Consider the following 13,303-nt stretch of genomic DNA (forward strand, 5'->3'; position numbering starts at 1 on the left):
GTAGTGATTAATACTCTTAGCTAATAACAAAAAGATTTTGCTAGACCAGCAGAAAATTTACTGGGCCAGCAAATTACTTTTCTCCCTTCTTCTTGTATAAAATATTCACTGTGACAATATCCGTCATATTTTTACCAATTACAACGATCAGGCAGGGAAAAGTTCTAGAATTAATTAGTCTTTAAAGTCAATAAAATGCCAGAATAAAAATTCTGAAAACGTCCTCTTTTCGTATATATGTGTGTGTGTATGAAATAAAATATCTCCATATATTTCTTATTAAAACTCCTGTAGCCTCTTAAGTCACCGCGGTTCGGTTGGTGACGTCAGAAACGAAGGAAACCATGCTCGAAATTTCTGCAAACCACGTTTAATAAAAAGATATATCATTCAAATGACATCTATTTTGCACACTTGCAAAATGCTCCGGACAGCCGAAATTATTATTATTTCTTTTGCCGAAATAATTCTTAAATAACCGCAAGATAAATACGAGAAATCGTTTTGACAGAAAATCAGTGTGTAACTCGATGCCTTAACTCCTAAATCTTTTAACCAATCTAAATCAAATCTTGCGAAAAATGTAGACTACATGAAACTTGGACCCTCTCCCTCTAATTTCATCCCCTTGACACTTTGTGATAATTTAAGTTTAGATGATATAAGAGGCCCGGATATTTTAAGCTAGTAACGAATAAAAATAGATTAATAACAAAAAAATAAATTTCCTCGGGGTAAAGCAACATCCCGTTGCGAACTACCCTTCAAATGCGCGATGATTGTAATATTTCTCACATCTACAGAGTCGATCGATCATGAAACTAAGTCCTCTTCCTCTTCGCAGAATCATGATCGGGCTCGCAAGCCTCCTCTTCCTCGCGGTCGGCTTGGCGAACGGCCAACTCAACTTCGAGGGAAACCCGCTCACCGAGTATACCGATTACACCGCCGAGGAGAGCAACCTCTCGGAAAAGAGCGTCAGAGAAAAGGACATCTCCATCGACCTCTTGTCGAACTCGGCGGTGTCGCGTCCTCAGAGGCTCTATCCGGTCTTCGAGAATCCTGAGAGTCCTCGAGAACCGACCAAGACCATGGACGATCTGTTCTCCGACAAATCGCAACATGTGCTCTCGGTCCACAGCCCACGCTCGCAGGACGTATCCTCGCGACAGTTGCAGATCTCCGCCGACCAGAACTCGCCGATCGATTCGGCGGAGTTCGCGCTCAACACCTTCCTGAACTCCAAGACACCCGAGGAGTCTCGTGTGTCGCTCGACTATTTCCTGCGCAGCCAACAATCACCAGAGGCCCAGTCCCGCTCGTCCGACGTCACCGTGATCGACCAGGATAAGATACTCGAGCGAATGGACACTCAGCCGATCATCCACCGAGTGGAGCAACGGCAACCGCTGCTCTCTCAAGTGGAACAACGACAACAGCCGTCGCTGCCCCAGGCAGAGCACACGATTCACCTTCATCTGACGCCGCAGATGGACCAGGGTCAGCTGATATCGCAGCTGATGCCGCAACAGATCGACCAGCAACGGCAGCAACTGTCGACCGGCCAGAGTTTCGCTTACGCGGCGCAACCGGTCGCCCAGACAGTGATGCAACCGATAGTCAGGGCTCCAGCGGGTGTCCTGGGTCCGGCGACGATGCTGCAGCCGGTGCCGATCGGGCCTGGCGTGCAGGTGAGGAACGACATGATGATGCCGGCGATGTGGCGGCAGAGGATGAAGAGGTTACGCGCGAAGCCGTTGCCGGGCGTCCTCCCGCAGGCCAGGATCGCGCCCGGGTTGTACAAAGGACCTGTCACGGGTGAGTCTTTTCCGTCACATATCGAACAATGCTTCTATTTATTTTTGCACGTGCTTTCATTGCGTAAAACGCAATAAATAAATACGAGAAATCGTTTTGACAGAAAATCAGCTGTATGTGATTTGATGCTTCAACTTCTAAATCTTTTAGCCAATCTAAACCAAATCTTGCATACTCTCCAGGATCTTGCGGAAAATGTAGATTACATGAAATGTAGACTACTTGGATCCTCTCCCCTCTAATTTCATCCCCTTGATACTTTGTGATAAGAAAAGCATTCTGTACAACCAATACGACGTAAACTCTGCGGAGAAATGTTAGCATACTGTCGATAAAATCTTCAGCATCCCTTTAACGCAGTTTATTGTCATATCTTCGCATATCTTTCACGGTAATTTTCTGCTTGAGAGACCGTGTCGCAGCTAAAAAATCTTGCTCTCTGCCGGCGGTCCTTTCATTTTGTCTTTTTGCTGGTACACGAAGTCGCGACTCCATCGATCACGTTTAGCTAAATCTGCCGCTAACAACTGAACATACATATTTACAGATTACCGATTGTAAATGCCTTTTTTACGATCCGCCGCGCGCTAATACATAACTCAGTGATCGTCGGAAACTGGCTGTCGCGCGTAACGAATTAATCGCACGGCAAATTCTTTCCTCGAGGAATATTTCTTTCGAAACAAGCGACAGCTCACGCGTCGTGATTCTTTCCTTCCCTTCCTCCTCTTCGACTGGAGTAGACATCGAGACACGTTTGCTTTGCAGAAACGCAATAAGTCGCGATCGAATGGACTAAAAATATATGAACATTTATTTGTGGGATACAAGATAAATATCCCAATGACCAATTGACTTTACAATATCATTCTCATTATCTAAATACTCTTGCAATCTCCTCTCATAATATAAGATTCGATTACTGGAACATTCATCTTGAATGTTTATCTCTCTGTGAAGTAAACTTTTATTTCTCCCACAAATAAGTTTTCAAGTATTTTATTTTCTTATTGCATTACACCTAATTAATAATTTGACTTTCTCATGTTCTGTCCACCTGTGTGACTCTTTCTTCCGCTTCTTCCTTCAGTACCCTTCAAGGCCCAGGCGCCGGTGGAGGTGATCTACACGAAACCACCGGGTTTCCATCGAGGACCGGCGAACATGATCGGCAACCCGTCCTTTGAGGACGCTGGCGGTTGGTTCCCCGACTCCGATTATCCGCCGCCCTCGAAGGACGTCTACTATTCTCAGCTGTACACGCAGTCCTATGACCCGCACTACTACAACTACATCGCCGCGACCGGCAAGATACGGCCGCATCTGTACGGCAAGCTCGGCAAGCGCAAGGAGGACCCGGACGGCGGCATCTGGTCGGAGCTCTACCGCGGCTTCACCCAGCACGGTTTGAAGAATCTTATGACGCCGACCTTCCTCCTAGGCATGACCCTGCCGGTGGTGACGCTCATGCTTTCCGCCCTCGTGCAGAAACGCTCCATCGCGAGGGCGGACGCCCGCGACTTTGCACAGGAAGACGCACTCCGGGAGTACCTGGAGAGGCTGCAGCGGGCAATGATGTGTTACGGGGCTAACAGGAGCACCTCGGCGAAACGCGAGGATGGGTGCTGAAGGCTGTGAAGAGAACGCTACGACCGATCTGGGCGAGTGATTTACGATCTACGAGTGATCTACGATTGAGGGGTTTGCGCATGGAAGAGAGAGAGAAAGAGAGAGAGAGAGAGAGAGGCAGAGAGAGGCGCAGGATTCTGAGATTTCCTACTTTAGTATAAGGATCACATCTATTAATTCAAAGTGCAAAACTCAGAGATGGTCGCGTTCATTGAGAAATACTCCATGAGGACACAAACTTCGCCGTTCTCAAGTAAGTAATCCAAATCATTAGCAAAAAGATTTGAACCGAGGAACACGTCGTCGCTAAGAAACATGCACTAAAAAAAAGAAACCTCTTGAAAATTTATTTGTAGGATATAGATTTTATTTCTGTGAAATAAAGTTTATTTCTCTCTCTCTCTCTCTCTCTCTCTCTTTTATGAATAAAACTATATTCATCGCAAATAAATTTTCAAGTATCCTTTCCTCAAGACGTTCGGGTGAAACGCGTCGAACGCAGAGGATCCTCGGAAATTTATGTAAACCCGTTTTCTCTCACTTTGACATCTCAGATTCTCATGTCTTCTGTCGCGAAGTACGCCGAGAAAAAAATACCGGAACATTTATTTGTAATTAAGAGTTTTGGTTTCACAGAAATAAGCGTTATTTTTGTGATTCTTTTTTCTTTATATTACATAACACCCAAGTATTCTTTTCTCAGTGTGTAACTTGGATTTTCGCGTATGAATTATCGCTTTCAAATCACAGTATGTGAGTAAAGTGATCACAGTGATGTAAAGAGGGGAAAAAGCAGCGGTGATCGAAGCGCTCAGCTTCAGCTGAGAGGATCCAGACGAATCGGAGGTTCTCGATACAACGGAACGACCGTTTCTCGCGCTCGCGGCTTGTTAGCATTTGCCGTGCACGCTCGAATTCTTGCGATCACTTCTAGAGCAGGCCCGAAGAATGATACACGCGCGCGTGTTCCCGCGTTGTGTCATTAGCGTTACGCAAGACCGGCGTCTCTCCGCCGTCTCTCTGTCAAACAGGTGTGTCATTACCGGCGGCAAAGGAAGAAAAGGTGCGAGAAACGCCGCTGAAACCATTGAATAAAGAATACCAGTGCTGGGATTTCTGTAACTCGTTATTAGAGTTAACGACAGTTTCGTTATCGTTTCGCAGCTTTTGTATATCGTAGAAAAACTTCTGTAACGAGTTACAGAATCCCAGCACAGGAAGGAATATGTTGCGATATATCGTGGGTAATCGATTGTGTTGCATTGGTTCAGTTTGATGACGTGAAGTGCGTCATAAGGTGACGTTACTGGAAACACAGTCTGGCGGTATACTTTAAACATCTTGGAAGTGCACTGTTAGAAAACTTCTCTCTAAATAATTTAATAACTGGGTATTAAATTTAATAACTGGGATGTGAAGTTTTTTTTACATAACTATGTTATAAAAAGTAATAGTAAAATCAATATTATATTTTTAATAACACATAGTTGCATAATTTTTGCGATAGCATAAAGGAGAACCAATGAAGAGATTTCTGGATAGCTCCGTTGAAATCTCGATGAAGGCCACGATGCTTTGCAAGCTGAATCTTTCAGGTCACGTGACTGAAACAGTCTCGTATTTATGATATATTAGAAAAATTATTCTAACATATCACAACGTGTTATAATGTTTCATAATAAGAAAACATGGAATATAAGATAGAAAATATTAGATTTCATAAGAAATATGAAATATTATAACTAATTTATAACCAATAATTCTAATGTTATGAAAATCTTCACTATTACTAATTTTAATATCAAATTCTTAAATTTACTTACAAAAATGTTATTATTTTTAAGAACTTTTCTAACAGTGGCAAAGGAATATTAATTTTAAAAGAATAATAGAAAAATTGTATTTATATTTTGCTCATATTGATGAGGGAAATAAAATTAGTCACTTGTAATAATTTTCTCTTCAATACGTTTACGCATCTTCGTCTATTCCATTGATTGACAATATTACGTCATAACATTTACTTCGATTCCATAGTATCGATAGTCGCATTTGGTGCACTTTCACTACGTCACATCCTTCTAACAGAGAATTTTCTCTTTATGCTCCTTCCTGGTATTCTTTATTCTGTGGCTGAAACTGTTTTCCATTACACTTTCCGCGTGATTTAGGGAAAATTAATTGCGACCACGAGACATGGGCCAGGCCAGGGCCTTCTGGCCGATGTTGCCGCGGCGAAACACTGTGTATGTATAATGCATACGTGTACGTGCGTGCGGTACACGTATATCATCGCCAACAAAGACATAATATATTCGCGTTAACGAAAGCGCGCGCTTCGCGTTCATTCTTCCCTCCGCAAAACACGCGGGAATTCCCACATTATTCATCTGAGCGTGCCAGATTGAAAGCGCGTAGAGCTACTTTTCTTTTTTTTTCAGAGCGCGATAATGAAATCGACGTGAGAAAACTTTCGCGTGCTCGCTGGGCCGATCGCGCGCGATGCATGGAGGTGAGAGGGGGGAGTCCACGAAATCAAATCAGTTAGACTTATTGTTAGTTAATTGACAAGACGAGAGCCAACTTGAAGAGAGTGCAGTCGCGAACGTACACTGAGAGAGAAGATATCTAAAAATTAACAAATATTTCTTGGATGGGTTTCCATTAATACAGTGTCTGTCCTTTTTAGCTGAACTGCCCGAAATTGCTCAAATATATTTGTCTCACTCTAACTTACTGCACCAATATACAGCAATTCAGACAGTTTAACTAAAAAGAACGGACCTCTATTAAATTAAAATTCTTGTCACTTAAACCGAGTATTGTTTACTTGAATGTCTTTATGAGGATTGTGAAAACGAATGGAAAAAGGGAGAAATTAAGTGGACGAGTAAATAAAGGTGTAAATAAATTGAGACGAGACAGAAGAAATGAAGCACAAAAATAGGGCTCACTTCGAAATCTAATCTCGTTCGTGCGTTGCAGCCTACGCTTTCTGCTCACGTACAGGCGCACGCCTAATTTACGAGTTCATTAATATATGTTCAGGCTAACGTAATTGACCTTGCCGTTGAATTGCTAATCCGGCAACGTCCGCTGGAATCGCCGGCTCGTGCGTTGTATTAAACACGTGCGTGTGTTAAAAATGGTCGTATACACGAAAAAAAAAGTTCGGCTGGATTAAGCAAATTTTTGTCAGAATATGAACGAGCCAGGAATTCCGGTTGAAGATCTTAACTTGGACAGAATTATGATAACATCAACTGGAATTTTTTAGTCATATTTCACCAGAAACCTGCTTAATCCAACCAGGCTTTCTTTGTGTATACGAGCGAAAATAAATATCATGGCGAAGTGAAAGACACGGTTGATCGAAGTCGAATTCGGCATACGTGAAAAAAATTAATTACTACGGCAGTAATGATTGAGGGGACATGAGGTCGGTACAAGTTATTCTCCGCGTCTTTTTTACACTGAGGAAAAATACTTGAAAATTTATTTGTGGGATATAAAGTTTATTTACAGAAACAAATTTTATTTCACGGAAATAAAATTTTTTTTACTGCTACACTGAAAAAAATACTTGAAAATTTATTTGGATACGTGTGAGTGTGTGTGGGATAAAAGTTTATTTCGCAGAAATAAACTTTACAGAAATTAACTTTATTTTGCAGGAGCAAACTTTATGTATCCCGCAAATAAATTTTCAAATACCTTTTCCTCAATATATATCGACGAGAGCTCGATGAAAGATTGATGGAGAGCGATTCGCGAGATTGACGAATCGCTAAATACAAACACGCCGACACTTCGTACCGAGTCGCATTTACAGTTTAGAAAGTAATACACCGATAATCAGATCGACAACATAATGAGTGACCGGTTGCGCCGGATACGCCAGTTCTGTTGCGCAAAATGTAGTGTGCATCGTGATATTCTCGAGATGCACTTCTCGCGATCTAGAACGCAAAACCCGTCTCGAGTGTGTAAAACGTTTAAAATGTAGGCCGAGTATCATGGTGTCTTGCCAATTCTCTGCAATTCGTTCGGTCAAGCCGCCGAATGAACAGGATTCGAGGTGTTCCTTTTTCTCGCGCGATGAGTCGTTTGGAACGTTCGCGTGCGAGCAAATTTTTCAATGCGCTGAAATGTTTGGTTTACACAGACATCTAAAACACAGGAACCCGTTAAGCAAAAATATCGCGAATAGTTTTAGCGTTAGCAAGATTATGTCGACCGTTATTGGTTTCTTCACAAACATAAAATAATTAATTTTTAGGAAAATTTAATCGTCAAAGAAATTATTCGTCCAGAAATCTGAAATTAATTATCACTAGTTTAAAATTAATTTTCTACCTAACTAATTTAAGGCCAGTAATTTAAAGATAATTACTTTCCGATTTGTAGATGAATAATTTTCTAGAAAATTAACTATTCTAAAAATTATTTAATTTACTAGATAGTTAATCAATTTTCTTAAAGTAAAAAATAATTCTTAAATTAAATAAAATGAAAAAAATATATAAAGTATTTCTTAAATAAAATTAAATAAATTAAAATACGTGTCCTAAATAAATTTGTCAATTTTCTGGTTTACTAAAGTAAACAAATTTAATTAAGAGTCGCAAAATACGTCGCAAGACATGCGATTTTTAATATTTATTTAATATTTCACAACTCTCTCGCCGACGAGTTCCTCGCCCATTCTCGCTGTACGTGAAGCCCGGAGCTTCTCGGAAATTATTTGGGATGTTAATATGTTAAATTAACCGTCGTGGCTTCTGACCGAATTTTACCGTCGACGACTGGTGGACGCGCCGACTTGCTCGGAGGCTCATTCGGCACATGTCGCGCAGACGCCCGAACCCGTTCCCAGACTGATTGCAATCGAATTATTTAATCGAACGTTTGACGGCTCAACTCAAGGGTCATGAGACTCAGCCGTCGTGTTTCGTTCGGCATAAGTAATCATACATTGCAGTTCATGAGGCGCCGTACAGCGATTTCCACGATCTTCTATTCGTCCTCTCATTCCGACTTGTCCCGTGAGATCCTCTCATCTCTCACTTGCTCCCCTCCCCCAAATGGGAGAGATCACCGTTTTGAAAACTTTTTACAAAATAAAAATCTACATATAAATTATTACAAGAAGCTGCTTTTGGGATCTGCAAATTTAAGTGCACTTTTGTTCGCGCACGAAAAAAAAAGAAACAGTATGGTTGGCTCACGCATAAATCTGCTTGTGCCAGATGCGACAGTAAAACACGAAACAACTAATCATGGGGTTGTTGCAACCACGCAACGAAATATTTCTGGTTTCATATCTTTTTTTCCGTACGCGAATCTTCCATCAGTCGCACATCCCGTCGCAGGGGGGGAAAGGCGATGGAGCGGAGGGCGTGAAATGAAATTAAGCGTGCAGTTTATTAAAATAAATTCTAATTTGCTCCGTAAAATTCCGCAGACGCATCTACATTACAGACGAGTTCTACATAAGTTAGCGGGACACACAGTGTTGGTATTGCTTTCGGTAAACGTGTTTCCCACATATGCAATCATATATGTGTACGTGTATAACGCGTATGTGTATGTATCTCTCTCTCTCTCTCTCTCTCTCTCTCTCTCTCTCTCTCTCTCTCTCTCTCTCTCGCTATTATTTCCAATTAATACAAAATGTCAAACAGATATATTTAGTGTGAAAGAGATCTTCAAATGATACCACTTCATGTGAGAGATAATGTAATAAATAATAACGGCATCGTATATTTGACATCGTTAAATATAAATTATGGTTATTAAGAGTTCATCTCGGGTCAACAAGGTTGACCGAATACTCGACCGAATAAAACGATATTTCACGGCGATTTATATCATAATTTTGTAAACAAGACACTGGAAAATCGATATTGGTTGAAACAGATTTTTTTCATCCCTTGCTCTGAGCGATGGCATAATGAAATTTGTTTATTGCGCCGGCATAGTTTCGCGGCACAGAGTGGAATTTGCCTCGATGTGGTCGATTGAAATTTTGCGGATTAATCCGCGATGATGCGGGTCCGCCTGATCCACATAATGATTATAATGAGTCCCTTAAATCGGCTTACGCGCGCGCTCTCATTGGGGGATATCTTTAACGATCCAAAGTGGTCCTCAGGCGTCGACAAACTAACGCCCATTGTTTACTTGTTGCGGCTAATTATTCGCGACGAGCTTTCGTTATCTCTAACGTCTCCCTTTGATTTTAGTAATGTTTAAGTCATCCTGTTTTTTGCTAAACTTCGCGCGCGAATCAATCTAATATCGCTAAGATCTTTGCTCAGAGCGCGAGTGGAGTTTACGGGAACCCTTTCCTTCGCTCTCCAAGATGTTATGGATTTTTCACTTGTCATTTCAGACCAGATATAAACGCGATAAGGGCGTTGACATCAGCACCAGGAGCGGCAAAAGGCGCTCCACCGACGGTAGTTAGCAGGGTGGCGGCTGAGGAACGCGAATTACCTAGGCAGGGCAGTCTGGTCGATGGCGAGGGTATCAAGATCGTCATTCATGACGTTGACAGTGATGTTGGTGAGTTCTCTTATTGAAACATTTACAAAGGTCTCGCGTGTGCCTTAATTCCTACCTCCGGTTATTACTCCGGCCTTCCTCTCCCCTTTTTTACTCATTTGTTATCGTTCTACGTCCATGAAGGAAATTTCTTTTGCAATGGAAACAGTCGTAATGTTGTCTATATAAAGTCGTCGTAATTTAGAGCTAGTTGAATAATAAAGTGAAACTCGACCAGAATAGGAACATGAAGAAAAGAATACGCGAATTATCAAACGTTTGTGTGTAGTGAGACACCATTGTAAACGTTCTCGATCGTTTGAGAAGCAATTCTTTAACATTTCATAATATTACAGAGCTTAACGGGAAATTCATTTCTTGATTTCGCAGCGAATATGCGAATTGTTTGGCGTTACCGAAAAGAAAGCGGCAAGACGCGCGGGTTCGATCGCAGTATAATTCAATTCCCTTCGGTTAACCGCCTCGGTTAACCTCGAGGAGTTTTGTCCCGCTAATAGTGAAATCCTCTCAATTAGGAGTCGGGAATTTAATTGCGTTCGGGGCTTGCCGTAAATCCGTCCATCAGGAGATCCAAAGTGTCTTGCGCGCGAATGGCGATTAATCCGACTCCCGGAAAAACGGAAGCGGTCAAGTTTGCCTAGGATATCGCGGCGTTTGGATTAATCGGACTATAATGTCCGTCTCAAACACGAACAAGCATTGTTTTCAATTTGCACACACACACACACACATACATACACAGGCGCCGCTCGCGAGCTGCTTTTAACAGAATCACTTTTCCGCGGAGGAGTGGCGTTATAATACGCAGTAGTAAGGATCGATGATACGTCCACCATCACCGCCGTCGCTGCACAGTGGAGTCAAATGAAATTTCATGTTTCACAAAAGGCTACAGCTTCAAGATTTGAATCGAATTCAATGCGTTTTTTTTTCTTGAATTAAAGCTGATAAAATTTAGGACTCAACTTTGTCGAGCCGGATTTTTGTCTTTTGCTTCCCTTTTCTCCCTTTGTCTGAATCAAACAAAAAAGTTAGATTTAAAAGTTTTTTTCAATCAAACAATAGATAACTCATTTCATATCTTATTTAATTTAACATCAGGCACAAATATTGAAATAAAATATTCAGACTTTGATTGTAGACTCGAAAAAAAATCATACAGACTGATATAGGAGTTTCACTAAATCTTAGTTTATTTAATAAACGAAAATAATTAAAATATTTAATTTTAATTAAAATAAAAACTGCTGAATTAAATATGACTAAATTATTACTATCATGTTATCTTTTTATTAATTATTATTTTTGAAGTAACTAACTTCCTTATGTCTCGTTTAAAAGAAAAAAAGTAAAAGACAAAATTCAGATTTGACAGTAATTCTAAAGTTAATGTCTAAGTTTCACTAGTTTTCATCAAAAAAAAACAAAGCATCGAAATCGATTCAAATTTCGAAGTTGTAGTCTTTTGTAAAACATGGAATCTCATTTGACTTCACTGTATCGGAAAGCTCGCCGCCGTTATAAATGAACAAGCTGATCATTTTTGCGAACATAATATGTACTCACGGCAACGCGTCTCGTATTTCTCGTGTGTCTGTGAAATCACGCGAATATGTTTTAACGCGCGAATTTCTCGTCTCTCCATGAAATCTCCGCGAAATCTCTAAATACACCGTGACGTCTCCCTCATGCGATTTATGACTGTCGATAAATATCTCGCGTCATGTAGAGTTAGACGTTCGCGCGGGGAGGAGAACGAATGGCTTTGTCGTATAAACACATTACCAAAAAGTATACGTATTGCGATAAAAGATATTCTCAAAAGTGCCTTAAAGTTACGTTCTACACAGCTCCGCGAGCTGGCCATTTTTTTCTTTCCCTAAAAATGTACCATCGCACGAGGAAGCGCCAGCAAAGCACGAGATTTCGTTTGGATCGAGACTTGTTTCTACCGCGAATGAAAAATTTCATTATCCAGTGGAATCATACTACGTCATACCACAGCTGCCGCGACACGATAGTTTTCTTACGCGGATTACCGAGACACAAGCGTCTCGGTTAAAACGCGCTTACGCGCGTCTACCCGAGCTTATAATGCTGTAGAAAAGAAGAAGTATTTATTTAAACGCGTTCAGCCGATTATCTCGTTTGCCGCAATTGTTACGAACGGAGACTAATGACGGAAAGCACAGGCAAACTACGCTATCTCAAACGTGAAAATATGATCCGATGAATAATCGCGAGACATCTCAAAGAAGATTTGACTGTATGGTTTCCGAGAAAAAACTTGACAAAAAAAGGTCAAAAACGTTTCATTATTGATGATAATTGTAACCCTCACTTTATCGCTTGTTAATGGGCGCTTAGCGGAGTTTTTTAATATTGACGTTTATACGATGTATGAGCATGAAACACGCGCAGAGACTATCTTCGTCATATGTCGTTAGTGAAATTATTTTATCGCCATTAGCCGAGACATTAACTAGTCCGGTCACGGTGCAGTACTTTCTTTTTATCGCAGCTGACCTGATTTTCAGTCTCTCGATAGAAGCACCTGCTTCACTATCACATTTAATTAAAACTAAAATCCCTTCGCTAACATATCACGCAAGTACTCGCGTAAACCAGTTAAACTAATTTATTTTTCATAAAACATGAATGAGAGCGGTTCCTCAAGACTGTTTAAAATTTGTGCAATTAACAGCTATAATCTGCATCATTTATATATCGTGGAAACGCTGAAACAGTTCGCAATAATTCTGAAGTCTCACGCGAGAATGAAGGAAAAATCCGTTCACATGCAAACACCCGCCATGTTTCCGTCGCATTTTCTAATCATTAGTCGGGAACATCAACAACAAAAACGTCAGTGATCTCGAAGTGACCACTCCATACTATTCGTTTCATAACTTTAGTAGGAAGAAATTGACAATCGATGGTCGCGGAAATTCTCGAAGTCTGCCGCTTCCATCGTGTGTACGAGTCGCAGATTTTATTACGAGGTGACCGCTCGACGCCGTATTTTCTTCCTCACGGGTCAACGAGTTATACAGCGGCAAAAACGGGCCGTTTCATTTTTCTCACTTTGGCGAGACTCTCCCGCGCCTGGGCGCGCTATATCGATTGCAGCCGCGACTGTTATCGCGACCTTACACGCCACGCTGGCTCTACGTGTGAATCGCGATCTGTTCATGTGTTCATTAACGGCGTGTCGATCGAAAGGCGGATTATACTGCGTCGTCTATCTCGCGGGTAAACCGCGATGCAACAAGCTGCACGTGAGAGAACG

At 41.3% G+C, this 13,303-nt stretch overlaps 2 protein-coding genes across 3 annotated transcripts in view; one reads left to right on the plus strand and one right to left on the minus strand.

The window, feature by feature from the left end:
• The window catches only part of LOC116851208 (haloacid dehalogenase-like hydrolase domain-containing 5), a 22,475-nt gene that overhangs the window by 753 nt on the left and 8,419 nt on the right, over positions 1 to 13,303 (minus strand). The window lies entirely within an intron of this gene.
• LOC116851206 lies at positions 802 to 5,194 on the plus strand. The gene is made up of 2 exons (XM_032830403.1): positions 802 to 1,818; positions 2,909 to 5,194. Exons 1-2 carry the CDS (start codon positions 816 to 818, stop codon positions 3,445 to 3,447), a joined length of 1,542 nt encoding a protein of 513 aa, XP_032686294.1. The 5' UTR covers positions 802 to 815; the 3' UTR covers positions 3,448 to 5,194.

Source organism: Odontomachus brunneus, unplaced genomic scaffold (genome assembly GCF_010583005.1).
Source record: "Odontomachus brunneus isolate Ranch 3 - 2012 unplaced genomic scaffold, Obru_v1 Obru_scaffold_167, whole genome shotgun sequence".
NCBI classification, from domain to species: domain Eukaryota; kingdom Metazoa; phylum Arthropoda; class Insecta; order Hymenoptera; family Formicidae; genus Odontomachus; species Odontomachus brunneus.